The sequence below is a fragment of the Dermacentor silvarum genome, chromosome 7 (genome assembly GCF_013339745.2).
Source record: "Dermacentor silvarum isolate Dsil-2018 chromosome 7, BIME_Dsil_1.4, whole genome shotgun sequence".
Lineage (NCBI taxonomy): Eukaryota > Metazoa > Arthropoda > Arachnida > Ixodida > Ixodidae > Dermacentor > Dermacentor silvarum.
The window spans coordinates 82730393-82754292 of record NC_051160.1 but is presented as its reverse complement, the minus strand read 5'-3'; the positions used below and the strand labels follow the sequence as shown (position 1 = coordinate 82754292).

The following is a 23900-nucleotide window of genomic DNA, read 5'->3' as shown; positions in this document are numbered from 1 at the left end:
TCATAGTTTCCGTGCTATAAATAAGGAAGCCAACTTAGAGCACTGATAAGCAGTTTCATGAATGCATGAGGAGAAGCCAGTATTGCTGCGGATAGAAAGTATCTAATAGAATCAAAAACTGCGCTAGTCATAAGCTGCCATCTTCTGGTTCGTGAAACAGTCACAAGTCACAATGCTTATGGCATTCAAGCTTGTACGTCATTGTAAGGATGTCCTCTTATTTCGCTAATGTATGCCGCATTTCTTATTTCACTTCTAGGTTTTGTGAGCGCTGTACGAGTACCAAATGGTTTGCTCACATTATCAGATTTTTGAAAAAAAGGACCTCACAGTGCAGACAGCTTTCCTCAGTATGGAAAATGGGTGAACTTTCCTGATACAAAATGCACATGATAACGAGGCGCAGAAAATTGATTTACATTCAGTTAACTTAGGCGACGAAACTTCTGTGCAGCATTAGAAGTGCTCGGTGACTTCTCTCTCGAAGTATCTATTTGCCTACAAAGAACGATGAATACGGCGCAGTGTTGCTTGCAGTTTCCGTAGTCATGGCTCTAGTCGTTGGGCTTGTATTGCTAATACGACACTGCTCCACTTATCTCTAGCAGTATACCACCCGAATGCCACCATGCCGCGGCCTCCTATTCAGCAGATGAAGGAGTTCAGTTTCTGAATGAAACATGAGCACGGTGTCACAATCTTAGGAATAGAAAGACTGCGTTCTATGCAGTTCCTGTGGAATAAATTACTCAGTAAGCCAGCTGGGCATACGGTCACAGGAAGCGCAGAATATCCTTGTAATGGACAGAAAGAGGCCTTCAGCGGCATTGCACGACTGCCACATGACACTAAGGCCAGTCTGTGAATAGCGAGAAAACGAGAATTTTGTGTGTATCTTCATCATTGTTTAAATGCCATAGAAATGGGTGCATTTTATTCCGACAATGAGAAATAATGTTTTTGCACCATCTCCCTGCTGCTAATGATAGCTTCATTGGCAAAATAAAAGCTTCGACAGAAGGAGAACTGTGACAAACGGAATTTAAATAATATGCCTTGTTTACACATTGATAGAACCGGAAAAAAACAACAAACGAAAAAAAGCCAATACTTTGAAGTTTATTTTTGCTTGCTCGGCTTGCACTTTTCTCTGCATGCATTCTGGTCGGAATGCATGTTTTGACCGCCACCACACCCCCGGTAGGTAAATTCACGGCATGTATTCGAAGTTTCGTTGAAGTACCACATCTGACGACGCCCCTCGCGACGCTTTCCAGTACCTCGACAACGATTTCCTCTCTTAAGTGGGCCGTTGCATGGGCTTTCTGTAGAACCATCTTGCTCCACGTCGTTCGTATCTGCGGAAAGAATGCCGAAACTATAGCGTCAGCGCAGTGCCGCATGCGCAATTGAATCCCACTTTGAGCACTAGAGTATATCTTCAAGGTTTACACTAAACAACTAGAGCCCCACTGTCTCTGCAGATTTTAATATACTCTGTAACAGCCACGTTGAATCCTTAATCGTGGACACAGGGAGGCCAGGGGTGTGCTTTTTTAGCAATGTACGTAGCACCTAATTGGCTAGGAATGCAATATATTGCGACTATGCCTTCATGTGCTTTATTTTATGCAAATAATTCTTTGAGTGCACTCAGCCTAACCGCTAGGCGCCTCACACAACTGCAAAACTCCTGGTTGGGTTCCCCTCTACACGACTATCTTTAATCATCATCACCGCCTAACCAACATCGGACCCTTCGACGAAAAGAGCCTCATTTCACCATAGGAGGTGATCTTTTCTAACAACGTCATAAACGGTTTGACGGCAAGAAATATTTGCTCTTCATCCCTCGCCACTTGCGTACCAAGCTCTGCTCGCACTTGCAAACTGACCCCCAGAAGTGTCCGCGTAACAGGTATACATCGCTAGATCACCCGGCAAAACAACACGAACGACGGTCGTGTTTTCCCAAGCATTATCTTCTTTTTCATTCGTGTTATTTACGCATCTCGCCACTTTTCGTTTCCGTCGTGGTGGAGATTTTATCGATGCGTTTTTTTTTCTTTCAAAAAACACTTCGCAAAGGAGCAAAAGCATGTGGATAAAAATAAGCGGGGACGTTTTTCACTACAATGTACAGTTTATGAAAAGACTGCGCAAATACGGTGATATTTTTACTACATATTAAAGACGGAACTTATAAACGAGATTCTAACTGCCCGCATGGAATGTACGCAGCCTGCAGGTCTCGTTACGACAGTAGCATAGTCAATTTTTCCTTTGCTTCAGGTGTTTACTACTGCACTGGTCGTGAGCAAACTGACCTGTAGTGGCTGATTCAGCACGAATTCACATTTTGGCACGTAAATTACAATACCAAGACTCGGGTCCGTAGAAATGCAACAAGACAGAATGAAGAGCAAGAGTGGCTTGTGCCAAACCCCACATGGATCATTTTTTTTTTTTTTGCACGGAGCAGCACGTAGCGCGAAGTCGTGCGTTGGTTAAAGGGCCCCTCCCAGGTCTGGTTATTTTGCACTGACAAGCACAGCGCATACAAAGCGCGCTCATGATCGTATCTGCTAAGAATTGCATCGCTACCCGCCATAGAAAGAGCTGAAATTTCAAAATAAACGCTGTTTGCCCTTCTTCTCAAGGGCGCCGCACTCCAAGACGGGGGGATGACATATATCAACAAGTGCGTCTACGTATACATGTCAATGCTGTGACATCGCTCATAGGGACACCTGACACTTAGTGACTTATTCCGGGCAACATCTGTCACTCGTGTAATCTGTTGATTCAGTACACGAATTAAAATTTAGAGAAAGAAAAAAACACACGAACCAAATGTCTGTGTTTTGTTTTGCTTAGCACCACAGCAAGATAGATGTACTTCCGCTTGTTCCCATGTCGTGCAGTCGCGCGCGCGGACAACGAAACCATGTCATTTTAAACCGTGTTCCACTGCGCGATCATGATTTGTGATCTGCTTGTGTTTTCCTCAGTGGTCGTGTAGCACTGACTTATAGCGATATTCAGGTGTTCCAGGGCACAGCGCACAAACTCGCGCTCTGAGCAAAACTGGTGAAACGCAGCATGTCGCGCGCGACACCGCTGGCGGAAGTGCACCGCGCAGCAAGAAAACTGAGGGAAAAAAGGAAATAAAGCGGGGCTCGTGACGTATGCGTGACGCGATCCTCAAGTTCCGATACGGGAGAACGCAGGGAAGGAATTTCGCTTGCGGACGCTAGACGAGGCGAGCGGAGAGAGTGACTATGTTGGCGGTGACGCTCGCCTGCTGAAATCATGTGTTCATGGCACTGAAATATTTCTATCTCGGCTCTTAATCAACCAATTTGCAAAATTAATGAAATTATTGCAAACGTTGTTAGGTACCCTCTATGTAACAACTGCCAGCGTATAACTGAAATTTTCTATGTGGCCTGGTGAGGGGCCCTATAAGGGTGTGCGAAATAATCGAAAACACGCACATTCTGCCCCTAAAAAATTTGCACGGATGCACAAGGGCTGAACTCCCTTAAAATACGCCAAACATGCTTTGAAACATGACACCTCGCAAATTCTGACATCACGTGCCGTTTACCGCGGCGGTTATCTCACGCGCACATAGAAGCTGACGGCATTCATTCGCAGTCAGAAGGTTATATGGTTACAAAAATGCACGTGCTGCATTCGTTGTTTGTAACATTTCCGTTTTCGACAGCACCGTCCTTTCCGATGACTGTGTATCGTGGCGTGCTGTTTTAATGGTTATCCTCTTATATTACCAGCCATACCTTTTTCTTTTTAAGACTGCTTTTTAAGTAGCGTGACCTGTTACCATTGAAATCGCATAGGCTAAATGGAAAGGATGGAAATTTACTGAGTCAGCTTCCTGGTTTAAAAGAACACTGATGATTGAATAAAATATATGAAATCAGCCTACATTTCTACATAATTACGAAACCTCTTGCACTCTCGGAAAGGTTTATTGTCCAACCGCCCTCTAAAACATTTCCTCTTTGCTCGCTCGTAGTCGGTACTCTGCCGCCGGACTGCAACGAAATCCCAGTCACGTCTCTTCTCCTTTTTCCTTCGGCCCGAAAGTCACTTTGACAATGTGAGTGCAGTTCAACGACATAATGAGGTTTTCATGCAGTGAAGGCAACTGCGTTAAAGCTCAGTGGCTGCATACATGACACATGTCACGGGTTGCTTATTGTTTCCCAGTCGACGGCATCTCATTAGTGTTCTTAGAAATATGCTGCTCTTCGATACAGGAACCGTTGTGGATGGCGCTCTTCCGCTGTGGTACCCAAGATATATGGACACTTCATGGAGAAGCCTATGTAACGGGAGACCTAGCAGTCACCTCACCGTACGTATGTCGCTCTACGGCATATAGGCGTGATTTTGCGGGCTAACACAAATTGTCACTGCCGTGCGTGGGGGCATTCCCCTTGTGGTGTGGGAGGTACACGCACAGTTTACACCGTCGATCAAACAATCATAAGTATATGTAACGGGAGACCTGGCAGCAACGTGGCGCGCCAGTAGTATTCGGCGGCATGTCGGGGGTTAGTGCTTGCGGGGCGATTTATGTGGTCGTAGAGTATGTCATTGAGCCGGCACAGCTGCAGCGAAGTGTGTGAACTTCAAGGAAGACAGGCATGTGGCGTTCCTTTAATTGATCGGCTGCATGTCACAAAAGCCAGACAGAAATAAGAAGCGGTCTACTTAGAAAATACATGTCACGTATAAGAATTGATTGCCAAAATTGGAGCAAGGAGAGATAACATTTTTACCGCTCCAATTCACGGGAATATTGCAACCATACCAGCGAATATGTGAACTTTACAATATTTCATATCCCGCGGGAGCTAGGCGGATGGGTGTAGGGAGGGGTGCGGCATAAGAAAGATAGCACGCATTTATTTTCACCTTCCTCTGAGCACAAGTTTTTTTCAGGGATATATGGTTACGCAATTGAACAACATTACGAACAGCACACGGACTAACTTCGAAACTGAAACAGCTAATCATCATCAGCCTATTTTATGTCTACTGCAGGACGAAGGCCTCTCCATGCGATCTCCAATTACCCCTGTCTTGCGCTAGCTGATTCCAACATGCACCTGCAGGTTTCTTAACTTCATCACCTCACTTAATTTTCTGCCGTCCTCGACTGCGCTTCCCCTCTCTTGGTATCCATTCTGTAACCCTAATGGTCCACCGGTTATCCATCCTACGCATTACATGACCTTCCCAGCTCCACTTCTTTCTCTTAATATCAGCTAGAATATCGGCGATCCACGTTTGCTCTCTGATCCACACCACTCTCTTCTCGTGTCTTAACGTTAGGCCTAACATTTTTCACTCCATTGCTCTTTGTGCGGTTCTTAACTTGTTCTTGAGCTTCTTTCTTAACATCTAAGTTTCTGTCCCTTATTTTAGCACCAGCAGAATGCAATGATTGTACCCGCCGCGGTGGCTCAGTTAGCTAAGGCGTTGCGCTGCTCAGCACGAGGTCGCAGGATCAAATCCCGGTGGCACCTGCATTTCGATGGAGGCGAAATGCGAAAACGCCCATGTGCTTGCATTGTAGTGCACGTTATGGAACACCAGGTGGTCAAAGTTATTTTCGGAGCCCTGCACTACAGCATGCCTCATAATCAGAACTGATTTTGGCACGTAAAACCCCAGAAAGTAGAATGCATTGATTGTACAATTTCCTTTTCAACGACAGTGGTAAGCTCTCAGTCAGGATTTGGCAATGCCGGCCGTATGCACTCCAACCCAATTTGATTATTCTGTAAAGTATCTTCTCATGGTCAGGATCCCCTGTGAGTAATTGACCTAGACAAACGTACTCCTTTACAGATTCTACAGGCGGACTGGCGATCCTGAACTCCTGTTCCATTTCCAGGCTATTGAACATTATCTTTGTCTTCTGCATATTAATCATCAACCCCACTCTTACACTTTCTCGCTCGAAACAGCTAATACCGACACGCAAGAAATGTTTCTAAATCACAGTTACATTTTCAATGACCTAGAACAAGACTGTTTAACCTGCTTCAATAACTTGTTTGTATAAAACTTTTCAAGTTATGTATCTCTTGCACCCTTCCACCATCAGAAGACACGCAATGGAAAGTGGAGGACCGACGTGCGATACATTTTTTTGGAAACAGAATTGAATATTCTATTATAAGTTGTTGCAACGTTCATGAAATCGTTAGACAGCCACAAGTTCGAAACTTTACTAAATATTCGGAAAAGTTCGAAGGTATGTTTAAACAACTGTGTACTTATGCGAAGGGGCAAGCGAGGCCAACATATGAACGGCCGCTGCTGTAGACTATGTATCCTACATTTTCCCACTCAATGTATGTGTTCGTAAGGTTATACCCGCTGTGGTTGCTTAGTTACCATGGTGTTGGGCTCCTGAGAATGAGGTCGCGGCATCAAACGCCGGCCACGGTGGTCGCATTTCCATGGGGGCGAAATGCAAAAATACCCATGTGCTTAGATTTAGGTGCACGTTCAAGAACCCCAGGTGGTCCAAACTATTGCGGAGTCCCCCACTATGGTGTGCCTCACAACCATATCGTGGTTCTGGCACGTAAAATCTCATATATATATATAAATTTTTAAGGTTGTCTCCTTCGGTGACGAGAACGCTTTGAAGAATCGTCTGCCTGGAAGAAAAAAATATAACTCCGTGGCTGGTAGAGAGGCTTTGAGCGAGGTTGGGAGAAGCACTGGTCTAAGGTTGAAGCAACACACGGCCAGGACATTTCCCATTGCCGCTCATATGCCAGCACAATAAATGCGAATCAATCGGACTCGCTCACTAAATAAATATTTTGCTTATGGCTCACTCGGACAGGCATTCATCTAAATTCTATTTAGCCGGGCTCACTCGGACTCAAACTCACACGAATTCTACTGAGCCGGGCTCGTGCGGCTGGCCGTATACCGTTGTACGACAGTATGGCCCGGGGATCGGTTATGACTAATTATTAGGACCAACAACAAAACCGCCCAGAACTCACAGCCTAGAGTGTGAGAAGTTGATTATACATGTTCGCTTATCCTTGATATATCTATAGGTAAGATTGACATAGAAGTTCCAAGCAATTTTACAGTGACGCTGTTAGCCTCTATTTGGTCGACATTTTTCGTGTCCGCGTCAGTGGGAAACATGTGGGCCCATTCCTGAGGTCATGCAATACCGGGCCGACTCACGGCTGAGGTGCAGCAGGCTTCAAGCACTCAGCAAAGTGAAGGGAAAAGTCCATATGTTCTTTGGAATCACGCATACAAGATACAGAAAAGCATTCGTTTCAATAAAGAAGAAGCAGAAAACAAGCATCCGAACTGGATAATTGATGATAAGGCGCTCCTGATAACATTTCGAATCACGCAGCGCTCCCCGCATACGTTTCCCGGTAACGATTACTGTTGTGCAAGCTGCCGTGGTTGCGACGTGGGGAGTGACGTCACTAGTTAAGACTCCCGAGGAGCAGCGTGGCACAAGGAGCGGCAAAGGGAAGAGGAAAGAGCAATACAATAGCGGTTGCGTGGTGTCAAAATTACTACTATTACCATTACTCTAAATTACTATTATTTCCATTACTCTAAAACAATAAATAATTGCATCCCCCCCTCAGCACGTGTAGTGGTGCTTCTCAACAGCTTCGCTGGGCATCCACATTCGCAGGGCCGGGACGATGAGTCAATATTTTATAGCGAAGTATTCTCCTTTCTCCTCTCTATTTAGCAAAACGAAAATAATGCATGACCAATAGTGGAATCTAACATTTGCCGTCGAGCACAGCAGTCCGGTACTATTTTCTTCCCTCTTAATGCTTTATTATTAAAAGCGAAGTTTTCTTTGTGAACCTCGCCGGGTTTAGTGACCGTAGCATTAATGTCTAATTAAAGGCCGCTGAGCGGTCCTTCCACTTATGATCTCCTCTCGTGCAAGCGGTCGCGTTGAGGCGCTTGACAAACGCTTACCAGATAGCACAAGGCCGGTGCACTTCGATCCGTGACGTCATACTACCTTGCCTGATGGACATAGAATATAATGGGGACGCTCCCGAGTAAACCGCGATGATTTTAACGTCTTCGCTTTCGTCACGCCGGGGTTGGCGATGGTAGTTTCGGTCCAATAGCATCAGAACATAAGACGAGCGCACAGGCATGTTATCTAGGAGGTGCTGGTTTAGCCCAGTGCGTAAGACACTGGGCTTCTGAGCGTGGGATCGTAATTTCGAAACTCAGTACCAGCAACGTGTTTCCTTTCAAAATTTTCTGTTTTTGATGCACTAATTTCTTCATAGCGACTATCGAGGCGAAGTTATAATGTAGGTAAGAGCTGGCGCAGGTAAGGAACCCGAGGATAACACACACTTCGAGAACGAGGGTGACGTGGCGTCGCGGCGATGCCCTCTCTCCTCGCGCAACACCTGGCGCGCCAGCACGGCAGCAGGAGTCGCCTTTCACCGTTCTGCCCCATCGAGGCACGCACGTGACGTGGAGTTCCTTACGCACGCCACGCTTGTGCTACGGTTCCCACTTGTGCTACGGTTCTGATTAAGTGGGGATGTTTTCCCGCTTCGGGTGTCTGCTTGCCAACACTTCAAAGCACTATGGGGCTCCTGCTTTGCCCAGGGGGCGCTGCGGAAATGGTGCTAAACAGCGCCCTCTGTCCTGAACTGGGTAGTACCAAGGTCGGTCGTCTGCTTCGGAAAGCACGTTTACAATATGGACTCGCCACTTTCGGTTCTGTTGTACCACGGCCTGCAGCGAATACTGGGCGCCGAAGATTTTTTCAGGGGTGGCACGCTTCGTAAAGGCAAGAAATTATGCAACGCCGAATACGTGTACGCCGTTCAATAAATAAGCTGCGAAGTTTTAGCACGGTGTCAATCGCAACTGAAGCGAGCCGCGTACGAAGTTGAACTTCAGGTAAGGCTTGCACGCTGCTAGATTCAGGCGCACAAACGCGAGGAAATGCTTGCCATAAATGAATTCACAGCAGCGATAAGCAGACATCATGTGTACGGAACTATTCGAGTGCACGACAGAACGTGCCGCGACGGCAGCGGTCTTTCAGCTTGTCGCGAAATTTCGGGCATCCTGCAATCTTTGTTGGCTGCATGCCGCTAGACAAGTAGTTATTCCTGCGCTGTAGTAGCGGCCATCTGTCCCATTAGCAACTGATAAATAACTGATGCAGTGCATATGAGCTCGCAGTAACGTACTACGTGCGAATCACGCTGCAGCGCGAGCTCGTGCGCTGGTCACTTGATGTAGCTTTTAATAGGGAGTTTTAGCATAGCCGAAAACACTTACGTTAGCGTTAGCATGCGACGCAACGCTAACACAAAGAAAGGCGGCACTGCGCGGTACAAGGTAGTGTTTTAGAATAGCGGAACGGAGCGAAACGCTAACGCTAACACAAATACACTTGGGCGCCACCTCGAGGCTGACACAGCAAACATGAGCTAACATGAGCAAACCCTCTCGTTCAGCCTACTCCGCCGCTAATCGAGAACGTATATCGAAAACAACGTCCATTTGTCACCTGTACGCTGCTGTCGAAGTATCCTCACACAAAGCTAAAGCAAACACGAGCATTAGTGGGGAACGAATGAGCCGAACAGTGCAGGCCGATGACTAGATAGATCCGAAGTGGACGGCTCTCGCTTCAACTGGCGCCGCTTATTGCCCTACGTACGGAATCCCTTGCGTGCGTTGGCGTTGAACGCTATATTCCGGAAATAGCAGTTTGCAGCACGCAACGCAAACGCTAACGCTAAATTCTTGCGTTTGCTGTTTTCCGCTATACTAAATCTCCCTAATGACAGCGCTCGAACATCGATGTGCTGTAATCAACACTCCTTACTGCGCTGCCTCAACGTGCTGGCTTGAGGTCAAGAATGAGCGCATTTAACTCTCAAACCTGTGCTGCTCGTAGTGGGGTTGTGAAGTTATGCAGTGCGCCCGACGCTCCGCTTCGTGAGGCCTTGAAGGGAAGCGGTAGAATCTTATATTGGGATTAGGGCCTTCTTGCTCGTGACAGCCAACGACGCAGCAATAAAGACGGTGACTCTTTTTCGAGGCTGAGCTAGGTTTCTCCGCATCGGCGTCGCCGATTCCTTCTCCTTCAAACATTACGTCCCACGGAACACGGAGAGTCCGTTTTCGTTAAACTAGGCTGCGTCCAGCTCGCAGCGTGGTCAGCATGGTCTCTGAGAAGTGACGAGCCTTTTCGCACTCGCAACAGGGCAGACAAAAGTGCGAATCGACGTAAAACTCAGGCTAGAAACGTGCTTCGCCACAGCCAGGGCTCAATACTTACCAAGATGGTACCACCCAGATAACTTTTCTCGCCGCCACCAGGCGCCGCCACTATACTTCAAACTCCAGCGCAGGACACCCATAATAGGTAGTGGCTGCCGTTGAAGGCGCACGACATGGTATAGGCTATTGCTCGGTACCGCAGTGCCGGACGCGTACGCGTACACACGTACCCGCAGGTCAAGAAGATGCGTCTAGCTTGGATTGCGAAACTTAGAACTGGCAAGCAGCCATCAGCTACAACTCGGGTGTGTAGCAAGCACTTGCGCGAGGAAGATTTCTGCTACGGTGTTGAGGCTGCGATGTTCGGTGAGTAGCAGAAAGCGCACTAAGAAGCTTGCCCGCGCGCGCTCCTCTCTTAATGTCATGAAGATTAGGCCTATGAAGTTGTTCATGCTAGATACGGCAAGTTCACCAGAACGGAAAGGGAACGGTAAGAAGCACATTCAGAAAAGGCATAACATACGCGCCTATGCTCGTGTTTGTGCTAGCACCAAGCAATGAACGTACTGGATTAACAAAAAGAACCAGCGGGAAATTCCTCGCTCAGAAGAGCGATAAACATACAGTGCGACGCAACTTGAGAAATAGCGATATTGCAACGTCCAAGAATTTCGAAAAGAAAAAAAAATGATTGAATATTCGGCATGGTGCATCACGAGTCGCCGTATAGCGTCGAAGTCCCTATAGTTATAACGAAATTATTTTTAACAGCTCTGATAGCGTCCACACAACAATGGCTGCTTGTGTACTATCAAATGCTTATATGCTGCGGCCAAAAGCTCACGGCACGGTGCGAAAACGCGGTCGCGTCGAAAGCGATATATTGTGCGCGGACAGGCATGTACGCAAGCACGCAGTCGGTCTCTGCGAACCCGTGCGATCACTGCATTTACGCTTCGTACAGTTAGGCACCATTTGGTTATACGGACAGCACACTATAAGAACATATTTCACATAGTCTGATCTCAGCGATTACCTATATCACATACCTTTCACGCAAGAAGCCGCTTCAGGGGACTCAATTACGGTGACCGCGCGCAGTGGTCGTTTAAAGACCTTTAAAAAGTTTTTAAACACGTTCAAAAGCACACTGGCGCTTTTAAAGCAGTTCGTGCCGTCGTCGGCTGGAGCCATGCTCCAAGAATTCTGGCTTACGTAAGGGGACGGCTGTATGAGGTATTGCTTAAGGGGGTATGAGCCATTCATTGTCTTACGTTACGGACAGATTCCACTTTGAAGCAATTTTATGGAAATACATACAGAATGAACGCACTCGGCAAAGGGCTCGTCGTCGACGTGCCGTATCTAGCGTAAGCGCTTCCGAAGCCCCCAGGCGAAACGTCAGCGAAGAGCCGCCGACCCCGAGTTGCGGTGTTGAGGCCAAACGTCAGCGTCGTCTTGCCCTCTAGGAACCCGACAACGGAGGTGCACGCCTCGGCAACGCTAGCGTCACCTTCCCCGGTGCGACGGCCGGGTTACAACTCGAGTTTCTCAACCAGAACTTGGGAGCCCGCTGCAGTGTGTGTGACCAGTTGTGGTTCGAGCACAACGTGGTACTCGTCAGTGCAATTCGTTCGAAGGAACACCGAAGAAACACACGACAAGCTTCGCTTACCCCCATTTCCTCGACAGGGGAGGGGTTACTGATTTTTTTCAACATCAAATGTCATGTTAGAAATGCGCAAACCGGGACGCGCTTGTGTGAACAAAGCCAAGGTGTTTGCATTAGCTTCATTTCCATAGGCTTCCAGCCGTCCATGCACTTGGACGTTTGGCTGCCACCAACACGCCAGTGTGCCGGCACCCGTGGAGAAGGCGCCGACACGCCTGCCGGGGCTTTGGGTATTTCTGTCACCATAAGACAATCAAGCCTCACGTTCCATATATCACAAACACACAGCAGAAGCAAGACTTCATTGCACCGGCTATTACGACTAGTGCGGACAAATACGTAACGTTTTAGCGATATTCCAGTCCGAAAAGAATTCAACATTTAGCACGACGCGGAGCCACGCACCAGCAAGGTAAGCACTAGAACAATTACGAAACATATGTCGCAAAGTTTCAGCCGCTGGACATAAGGCACGGTTTTCAGACCAATCAAGAAGAAAATATTTACATTTCTCATATGTCTTAACCGGTACACTCTAGCTCAACGTGAAAACAGGTACTATATCTTTTGCCGCTGGGGAGACTGGCAACTTTCGGGCGCCGCTAAATAGAGCACTGTCTCTCGCTACCAGATTAATTGTTTGACATAGAGGAAGAGCACACTTTAGATCCACACAGTGCCAATAAAGACGTTCATGCGTCATAGAAGATAGATATTCCACGGGAAATTGCTATTGAAAGAACTTCGACGCGGTTGCTATCTCGTTATAGAACATCAAATCATTTTATACTTGATTGCCGGCACATCCACCCACTTTGACAAGGCGGTGTCATCTAGGCGCTGTAAAGAACCTACAAAGATTGTAATCCTCCTATCTTTAAATAATAAGCTCTCTGAACATTTTGTTTAAATTCGAAGTTTATGAATGTGACTCTTTCTTTTGCGTGGCTGAGAAACAGATTGCTTCGAAGCATTCTTTAAACTTTCTCAACCATTAGGACACAATCGCACACTTTTCTCGTTCTAAAGCCCGCCACTTCTTTGAAACGCTCAGCGGGTGAGCCTAATGCCACTTCCTCGCCTTCTTTCCTTGTGACAGCTCTATGCTCTGAGGCGCCGTGTTGTACTACGCTATCTCCGGGAACGGCCCACTTTCGTCCATACCTTCATCGCAGCAGATACTGTGTGACGTTGTACAGATTTCATGATGGCCAGAAGTAATCTTGCTTTGCCATTTATATGTAGGAGTACAAATGTCATCGTTGTTTTAGATACACCCCACGACATAGCCATAGATACGTACGATTGAATCATACGTAGTCACTGATCACTCCACAATGTGTTTTTTCTCCTTAATGCTCGTCCACTACCTATGCGGAAACCAACAATTGGCATGTCATATGCGTCGAACTGCCGGCGTAGAAATCGTGCCCTTGCCACCATACTATCATCTTCCCCGTGGTCGTTGTCGTGCTGCTGTCATCACAGGCACGTGCGCTCACGACCCACACACACACACACTAGTCAATTTACACAAACACTTTTGTTCCCCTGGTGTTTATCCACCTTGCGTTAATCCACTTTTGTGCATCGATTTGGGGAACACAAAAAAAATGTTAGATAGCCAGGTGCAGACAAAATGCTTCGCATAACACCATTTTCTACAGTGCGTGGGATGTGCTGAATATTTACAGCGACGATGCATATGGCTAGTTTTCAGCGGATTGATGTCCGTAAACCAAAAACCGTGGGTCGATCCCGAAGATACTGCAATAGCGGGCCGACAATCAATTATGGGGTTTTATGTGCCAAAACCACCATCTGATTAGCCGGCACGCGGTAGTGGGGGACTCCGGGTTAATTTGTACTACTCGGGGTTCTTTAACGTGCCTCTAAATCTAAGTACACGGGTGTTTTCTGCATTTCGCCCCCATCGAAATGCGGCCGCAGTGGCCGGGATTGGATCCCGCTACCTCGTGCTCAGCCGCCCGACACCATGACCACTGGTGGCCCAACACCATAACCAGCAACCACGGCGGAGTTCCCGGGCCGACGCGGGGCGGAGGTAAAGAAGGCTTCAAAACCCTCCGCCAACTTGCAAAAAAAAGTTTATTATCTTGGGTTGAAATGCAACCCGTATCAGATACTAAGCTGATGAGAACAGATACTACACTTTGACACGCGTCGGTCATGTCTACGTTCGCACCATACACGTGTAGCGATCCTGCGTATTCAAACTAGTGCCTACCAATCTGAGTGTCTTCTGACGTCATGACGAAAGCTCCTTTCCTCAGTTCTGCTATGACTGTGAAATGGGTAGGCCGCGAGTTGTACGGTCTGAAGAAAACAACGTGCCTACCAAGAACGACGGCGTGAACAGAAAAAAGAATGGGTGCAGCAGCGGCGGAAGGAGACCACCGGCAATGAGTTGGCCGCGGACGCCAAGCGTAGGCGTGGTGCCCGTCAGGACCGCGAGGCGGAAAGAAATGTGAACCGTCCATGTGGCGCCCATCCTGCCAACTTGGAACGTCTCAGCGGAGCAATTGTCAATCACCACATACTCAGCTTCACTGGTCATCTACCTTCACACAGTGGAATGGCACTGAATTTTTCTTGTTTTTTCTTCTGTGACCATAAGGTCGTAGTAGAAAGGAGGCCTGCTAGACGTGAAAAGGGCTGCGAAGAGGATTTCTACTTACCTTGCAAGCATGCCTCTTGGCATTCATTGCTTGTGTTAAAATAACTAGGAGCTCCACATCCTAGATGTGTGAAAGGGGCACATGTGTTGCTCTCCCTGTCGTAACGCCACTTCTCGTCAGGCGGAGGATCTTTATTTTCGCATAGCTTTCCGTTGTCAAGCGGCTGAGTGCATCGGTCATCACCTATATTTTCGTAGTCCATAAACGCCTCTGCAACAAAGCCGTCGAATGCAAACGTGACGCATAAATGTAAATAATTCCTTAATACGCACACATGTAAGACATAACAATAGAAGCTGCTTGAAATACTATACAGCCCTAGTTGGGCAGGAAACTAAAGTTCCACATATATTAGGAGTTTTCTGGCCATTTTCATTCAACATGGTTAACATGAACATGTCGAAGGTTCCTTCAGATTTATGCTCAAATTTTCAATCGAGAAACGGCTTGATACAAAAAAAGCTAAAACGCATTTTCGAGTATGTCCTTTTCTATCTAGAGTCATCATGGTACTTTAATGAGGTCATGTATATTGCTGGTAGAAACCTTGCAGTGGCAGCCGCTATCTTGGTTCCGTCATCTTCGAAGATGTCTTCAGTAGTGGCAGCCGATATCAGTGGCTTGTTATATTTCTTGTAAGCACGTGTCCCGCAGTCGGCGCCCCAATTGTACTGTCCCGCTATTGACTGATCTTGCTTGGCTCGTCCGCAGAGGGCTACACGGGGTCAGGAAATATGGAGTGTACTTGGCTGCAAAAACGACAAAAGTAAATTTTCACTCAGTCCTGTCGAGGAGCAAGAGCAGCCTTTTGCCTCCCGTTGTTGGAATGACTCTTGTGTGCATCCACAATAAAGGCGCACTATAATTCCTGCTGATTGTTTGGCGTTGGTCTCACCTGTTGCCCCATAGAGGTACAAAGCCTGCAACGCCACGGAGTACGCACATCAATATCCCGTTGTAAGATGCCAGGAAACTGCTAGCACGCGGTTCCTTCTACCATGCTGCATTGCTGCAAGATGTCGAACGCCCGCATAGTTTCGCCACGGATTTTTTTAAAGCGAAGCATTGTTTGCCTTCCATCCATTGGTTCTGCCTGTATTGATCAGTTGGTGTTTCTGTCGGTTCTCGCCGAGTTTATTCCCTCCTTACTGCTAAAAAATTGAAGCGCGTCCGGCAGCGTGATTCCAACCATGGCCCCTCAGCGCCGCTGCCCGATACTCCAACCACACAACCACTATCGCTTTTTTGTTTCAGGTCACATTGGAATACACGTTATTGACAAAGAAAAAAAAACAGGGAGAATTGTAAAAGGAACAATATCAAATAATTTTACAGTTAAAACCTTCAGTCCAGCTTAGCTGTGGTTGTCGTTGAGTATTCCCTGAGAGCTGTCAACGCCCTACCCTCAACACTCCCTCTGAAGTACGCTCTTGCAGTCTTCGCATTTCTACACAGTTGAAGCACTCACGTGACAACAGCAGGGCTGGTCACGCACCCGGATCACAGTGTAACCCCGCCATGCAGGGGCGCCGTAGACCGTGCAGGCCACTCAGCATTATCATGTTGTATGGTACTCCGTCGTTGCTACTAATATTCAGAAATGTTATCCCTTATGGATCTAGTAAAATGTCCTACTTTCCCCTTTTCTGTTCCCCTCCCAACAGTGCAGGAAAACATGATCAATAGTATCTGATTTCTTAGAGATAAGACAATATCAACCCAAAATTACAAGACAACCCTCATATAAAAACATTCTTACTGACATTGTGTTAGTATGTAGCCTCAATAAAAAAAATTACGGCAGAACGCATCTCGCGATTACTGTCGACGGTAATGCGAGTAGCATTCAAGCCGCATGTAGCGACATACCGTATTGCTGAAGTTATGTTTACAAAAAAAACTGTCTTCGGCTGTTGCTGCTTTTACTATATGCGACACATGGCGGCCAGTACCAGCCCACTCGCTTGCCAAGGTCACCCATGAGCATGGCGGCATGATGATGGCTGTATGACAATGACACAGTGACGACGATAGAATGAAGAAAGAAGAGTGGCGCCGATGGAGTGACAAAACTGATATGATGACGAAGGTATTACGACAATGAGATATTGATAAAAAATGTTTACGATGGTATACAGAGTGACGATAACGGCATGAGGACAACGGGATGACGCCGATCTAATAACGGCGATGGTATGACGACAACTGGACGACGAAGTTGAAAGGGTGACGATGGCACGACCATGACAGCATGATGATGATGGTATGACAACAGCTTCATGTCGATCACGGTATAACGACGGCGAAGTGACGAGGATGGACGAGGATGGAACGACGAGGAGTAATGACGCCGATAGAATTGCAAAGGTGGTATGACGATGGCGGTATGTTGACAATATTGTTGCACAAAAAGCGTATATGTACACATATTTACAAGTAAGGCGATAAGCACAGGCGTAAGAGTAGCAAACCAAGATGGCGAGGTTCAACCTATACCTCTCCTTCATGGGGCCCGGCCTAATGCTGTAGTATTCTTCTGCCTCGCGGCATTACCCCCCGAGCGAAAACACTCGCACCAATCGGGCAGGACAGAGTGCATCATTAGCGGACGGATTATAAGGCTTTAGCCGAGCGACGTGAACTACATCAGTCTGGACCGGCGCAGATGGTAACATTGGCTTTGCCGGTGCAATTTCATACGTCACGTCGGTAGCTTGGCGCAGAACGCGATGTGGATTGTTGTAGCGTGGAAGAAACTTCGCTGACCAACCAACTCGTCGAGTAGGCGACCAGAGGAGAACTAAGGATCGTGGAGCGTAATATACATCCTTATGACGGCAATAATAACGCAGCTTCTGTGACGCCTGTGACATCGTAAGGCGGTCACGCTTGATATGACGCGCAGCGTTCGCCCGTTCGTTGACATCTTGCACCTATTTCGATGCTTGTGGAGCTCGCCAGGTGTCAGGACTTTCTTCAGCGTCTCACAAAGACTAGCGCTCATCACCGAGTTTGTGCACCGGTGTCGATCAGGGCCGTAACAGTAATACCGTCGACTTGGACTTACAGCAATTTAGAGCGGGTAGGGAAAGTCAGACGAAGATTTGCAAGCAGGGTCAAGAATGCAGCGTCAGCTCCGGGCGCTGCACTCGTTAGTTTTCCGATGCGTAGCGTCCAGAGTTGGCAGGCAGCGGGATACCGCGGGCTTGCGGCGAAGCGAATCGGTGGGCTTGCGGCGAGCGAGATCGGCGGTCGCGTGGCGATGGTGATCTGCTGTACACGTTGGTGCGATTGTCGACGTCGGGCGTGTCAGTCGGTGGAGAGCGCGATGATGTTGCACGGGAGTAGCCTTCAGGACAAGGGTTCCGGGTGCTCCAGCCAGTCGACGATGTCTGACGGCTCAGGAGTGGCGCGCAATATGCCCTACTCGAACGCACGCGAAACATATTGGGCTATCATCCGGCGTCCACCACCCAGCGGTATTGCGGTATCGCGAGTAAAATGGCGGGTTCCTTGGTACCATTGGCGGAACTGGTGTGACCGGTGGAAAACGCCCAGTGCGGACATAGCAGAGTCCCAAATTAGCGTCGTCCTGTCGAACCATGGCTTGAAGCACTGAAACCATAGCCTGGTTGGCAGTCGAGACATTGGGCACAAAGGGCCTGGCGACATTCCTTCTAGTTCACGACAAACGAGCTGTGCCAAAGTGTTCGAACTCGGCGATTCTGAAGTCGGTAGTGGTTCTCCGCATGATGTGCAGTATTAGGGAGCTTGGTGAATTGCTGGGCGATACGGCGGGAATTTATTTGTATGAATCACCGACACTGTTTCACAATAGCATCCACAGTAGCCCAGTTCCTGAATACCAAGAGGCTGAATCCGTTAGTGGCGATACCTTTGAGTATGTGCCCGATCATGTTCGCTTTGGACAATATTATTGTCAACTTTATGGCAAAACCCTAGAATATCCAGAATATACGAAATGTATGATGCAGTAGATGGCTGCGCGCGAGAGCCAAGTTCTTTTTTAGCGGCGAGCTAATGACCCAAGGGCATGCTGAACAAGTAATTCAGTTTTTCTTTGCATAGGTTCCAGCTGGTCAGATTGTGCTCATGCGTCTCGTACCAGACGGGCGCGGTTCCTTTTAAATAAAATACCACATTCACCAGCATGAGCGTATCGTTCCATCGTCTTTGTCTGTTTGCTGACACGCTCATACCATGCGATCCAATCCTCAACGACCACGTCATCGGTGCCACAGAAGGTGCCAGTATCTTTTGGAAGCGATAAGACGGCTGCTGCACGGTGGGTTGCGGCGCGGTGTGTGTTTCAGTGGTCATCTCCGAGGGAACAACGCGGTGACCGCTTCGGAGTTCCATGCTTGGGTAATGGTTATGAACAAGCAGCGTACTCCGCACCTCCACCAGAAATGTCGCACAAAAAACGTATACTTAGCGTATATTCACAAAAATTTACAAGTAATGGGAGTAGCACAAGCGTAACAGCAGCCAGCCAAGATGGCGAGGATCAACCTCTAACTCTTCTTCATCGGGCGCTGTGTAACGCTGTAGTCTCCTCATTCTGTCTCGTGGCATTATAATGGTGATAATGAAATGATGAACGTAGCATAACAGTGGGACGACGACGCCATGAGGACAATGGGTTAACGACGAGTCTATGATGGTGATGGCGTGACGGCGACGGTATGAGGAAGCTAGAATAATGACGACGGCACGACCATGATATGATGGCGTCGGCGGTATGACAGCAGACTAACCGTGACGACTGTATGAGGGTGGTGCACTGATGGCGCTGAAATGATGAAGAGGGAATGGCGTCGATGGAACGAGAAATACAGTATAACAACGACAGCAGGAGGACAATGAGGTGACGATTGTGAAATAATGAAGACGGTATAACGGCCACACAAAAGCATGACAACAGATGCATGACAGCGACTACCTGACTAGGCGCAATAACAGCGGCAGCATGACAACTGTGGCAAAATCACGATTGAATGATGACAGCATGATTGCGACATAATACCAAAAAACAATGGAGTTGGTGGTCTTCGCTAGCTTTAACTTCGCTTTTTCTGTAGCTTTACCTTACTATTTCCTATTGCTTTAACTTAGTTTTTCTATAGCTTTAATTTTAAGGCCTCTTGACACGCTCATGATCGTCTTCCCGCTTCCTTCGTCGACGCTCCTCTTCTTTCTCGGGAGAGAGCACTTTCTTAGGTCTGCCGATCTTATGAGTAGATCGGGCACTGATGTCGCCGAGCGCACGGCGTCTCTCTCAACTAGGAGATCACCTGCAGGTAAGAGCTTACGTAATCACTAGGCGCAGCCAATCCCCGACGCGCGACTCCCCACCCGAACATCTGCGCCGCGACGCGCACTCCCCATTGGCTATCCTCCTCACTCCACCAAGCGCCGCTCCCACACCTGTTCGTCGGCTCTTTGCCTCCTCGCCACTTCCCCTCCCACTTCTTGGCCTATCATTTTCCAACTCTCAGCATCGCTGCGCCGAATATTGAGCGACGCCCGGCACTGCTGGAATTGAAGCTTAAACAGCTCCGCTGCTAAAAAGAATGAAGAACGGCGAAGGTGATTTGACGACGATGGCATCATGAGAATGATCTCCTAATCTGATACTGATGTGTCACATCGAGGCAGGACAGTGTTTGGCAAAATGTGTTAAATAGCTAACGGTCAAGCGTTTAGTTTCAAACTTCGTTTCGCTTTTCATCACTGGTTGTTTCCATCTGCAGTGATAACGGTACTTCCTTTTCCGAGCTCCCTGTGCGCTTGATTTCCAAACTGCATGGAAATATGCATGGTGACTATCTCGAATAGGTTCGAATTTTCAGATTAGAAAAAGAACGGTGTTTCAAAGTATGAATGCTTCCAAAATTTCTAATTATTACTCGCCACACCGATTCTATAGAACCTTAAACAATTTCTTTTGTAATTATCTCCTGATGCTTACGTGACCTTTGTCTCGGGGTATCCACCTCTTCTATCAACTCCTCTGCAAAAAGGCCACGTTCGATACGTTCATAACATTTTTATCAAAAATCTCTATAATTTAAGAAAGACAACCAGGCATTTTACATACTTAAAAACCGGTTTCGAAGACAACATGCCTTTGTATGTTCACAAACCTCACGTAAGCTTAAAGGCTGGAGCCTACCCCACTTTGGCTGCCGCATAACGTACTTTCATAAGCAAGCTTCTTTGGACAGAAGAATGCTTTCGACAGTCTAGACCTTCCCCAGTTTGCAGTTGCGCTTGCTGCTCGCACACCGTCAGCTCACGTAAACAAAAGAGGATCTATAGACGGTTTCAGTGTTTACAAACAAACCTCACTTGCGCTGATTGGTTGCCCCATCGGAACTTCCGGCAGGAGAGCTAGAAGCATTTCCGGCTATGTTGTTTGAAGGCATGCGCGACGTGAGGCCGGCTTGTCGATGTTTGCACTGCTTGGTGGAATCTGTGATGAGCTGATTCTACATCGTGAATATGGTCGAAATGACGAGCGACTACTTCAAGGCGCTAAGCACCGAAGCAAAAGATCGGTATCGCCAAAAGCTTATGTTTAGAGGCAGAGAGCTGCCCGATCCGCTGGAGGATGATGTGCGATTTTCGTTTTCGCCGGGCTCCAAACACCTTCCCTCAGTTACAACACCACAGCAACAAGCTTATCATCTTAGTGAGGACATGCAATGAACGCAGACTGTCGAAAACTAGAAAAACTCTAATGGCACCTTTTTCTTCTTTCTGGGGTTTTACGTGCCAAAATCAGTTCTAATTATGAGGCTCGCCGTAGTGGAGGGTTCCGGATTAATTTTGACCACCTGGGGTTCTTTAACGGGCCCTACAACACAAGCACACGGGCGTTTTTGCATTTCGCAATGGCACTTTTATTGCTGCAAGATGGAGGATGAAGTGGTAAGCTGTGCATGTGTACATGCACATGTTTTCTGCGTCATATGCCTTGTTTCAGCTTTTCAATATGCATTCACAAATAACTGTACATTCTCAAAAGTCACTTAGTGCAAGAAGCCTAGGTCGACTGAAATGGGACTAACTTAAAAAATGCTCACGAATTTACCACACTTCTAACAAAATGAATCCTGTAGTGTTGGGCACGAGGTTGCAATCCATAATTGCCTCCGTTAATTCGTAAATGCTTTTAGAATGTGGCCGAAACTTCTTACATGCAAACACGGCAATCGCTAACTTTTCTGCGATTCTGCTCTGCGATAACGATACGAATGCTCACATGCCGCCGCGGTGGCTCAGCGGTTACGGTGCCCGGTTGCTGACCCGAAAGACGCCGTTTGGGCCCCGGCTGTCGCATTTCGATCGAGGCGAAATGCTACAGGTCCGCGTACTGTGTGATGTCAGTGCACGTTAAAGAACCACAGGTGGTCGAAATTATCCGGAGCCCTCCACTGCGGCGTCCGTCATAGCCTAGCTGAGTCGCTTTAGGACTTTAAACATGATAAACCAATGCGCACATGCACCTAGGTAGTAAAGCTGCAGATGTGCACTTGTGCCCCAGATACGAAAAACATTAAAATAAAACAGCGACAGCATGGCACCCGCTAAACAATAATTTAAACTCATGTTCGTAGCATGGCGATCCACGCCGAGGCAAGAAACTGGACGAGCGGGCAAACTCGGGGCGAGAGTCGAGCTGCTCTCGCGTGAGTTACACGACATACGGTCAGAACAATCGTGCAGTATCACTTTTATTATTCAGCATTATAGAAGTCCGGCTACTCCACGTAGTAACGTACCTTGGATGAAGTGAGCAGAGCAAATCTGGGAGCTCTTAGTAGGCTCCCATATTTGAAAAACACCGTTGACGAGTAAACGTAATGAAAACAGTCGATGCTCCAAGAGCTACTCGCCGTCACGCAACACACTGAATGCCACAAGTCGCACTTATATCGATATACCCGAAAAATAACACAGAATATGCGCAGGACGAGCGCGCGAGCAAACAAATACCAGCAAAAACGAGCAAAAGGAACGCCTACCAGAAGTTTCTTAAGGGCACCGGATGCCGGCGCACAGCGTTGCCAGAGCGCGGTGGCGCTGGTTGAAACCGTCTATTGCTAACGTTTATGGTAAACTTGGATAAGTCTGACGACAAAACCTTCTATTAAATACCAATCAAGAAATTACACACCAGTGTGCTTATTGAGAGGGCCTTTTCTCATTGCTGGACTGCGTTTGAAAAAAAAAAGAAGCCGGATGAAAGGATTATCCTCCATCCAATGCAGATATCGCTAGTACGCTCCCAAATCCGAATATGATACCACTTCCATTATTTGGCAAAAAAACTGTAAATAATGTTCTTTCGCGCGTAAACTACCCATTGGTTTTTTAAACAATCGTAGTAGTAATGTCCAGTCTCGAAGCTTTAACTGCTGATGCCATGCTCCAAATTTATGGATTTCCGATGTCGCCTCTCGGACGCTTCTCTTGCTGCATTGGTTTTTCCACGGCAGAAAAATTCAGTTTCGTTGAATAATTTGTCGCACTGGATTGGAAGGATCTGCTGAATTGCCGTTGTCAAATCTCGTTGATGTTCTTTTGCGTTTTTTAGTCGAACAACAGCAAACCATCCTTCACTCTTTCTGGTTGGTATAAACGTTCATAGTACCTTATGCATAAACCACAGTTCCACCTTACTTGGTAGCGGCTGCAGTATTCAAGCCAACCCTAGTATTCAAGCACCCCTAGTATTCAAGCCAACCAATTCTTCGCCGTCGACCTGTTTACTTTGGATCAATGTGTCAGCCGGTTCTAATCGGATACACATTACCTTCAGGTTGCAACAGCTGTGCCATAAATGTAATGAAACCGAGATTATGTCGATCTGTTTAACCCGCAAATGTGTTATTCTTAAGTTGTTTTTTTACCCAACACGCAGTGTTGGTCGTCTCCCTCTTCATGAAGGCGCCCCTTGTCTTTTCCTAACCCTTGGCAAACTTAGAGGCAACCTTGCGTTTTCTAATACACTTTATAAGAAATGTTTTAGTGGCTAACTATTGTTATGTACCTTCACGCTCCGAAACTGCAAAGTACACGCAAAGTACACGCTTGTTTTTGCGTTCTGCCCCCGTTGAAATGCGGCCGCTGTGTGTGTTTTAGTGTTTTAAATAGAATTCCAAAATACTTTGCAATCA

The 23900-nt window shown here is 47.3% G+C and overlaps 1 protein-coding gene and 1 pseudogene across 1 annotated transcript in view; both read right to left on the bottom strand.

The window, feature by feature from the left end:
* Window positions 1–1100: 1100 nt before the first annotated feature.
* The window catches only part of LOC125946524 (papilin-like), a 29914-nt gene continuing 7114 nt past the window's right edge, over window positions 1101–23900 (bottom strand). The window contains exons 3-4 of the mRNA XM_049670027.1: window positions 14695–14904; window positions 1101–1358 (exon numbers count right to left, since the gene is read on the bottom strand). Coding sequence (XP_049525984.1) covers window positions 1120–1358; window positions 14695–14904 — 449 coding nt within the window. The 3' untranslated portion in view covers window positions 1101–1119. The remainder of the gene's footprint in view (window positions 1359–14694; window positions 14905–23900) is intronic.
* LOC119459776 (U2 spliceosomal RNA) lies at window positions 14003–14218 on the bottom strand (annotated as a pseudogene).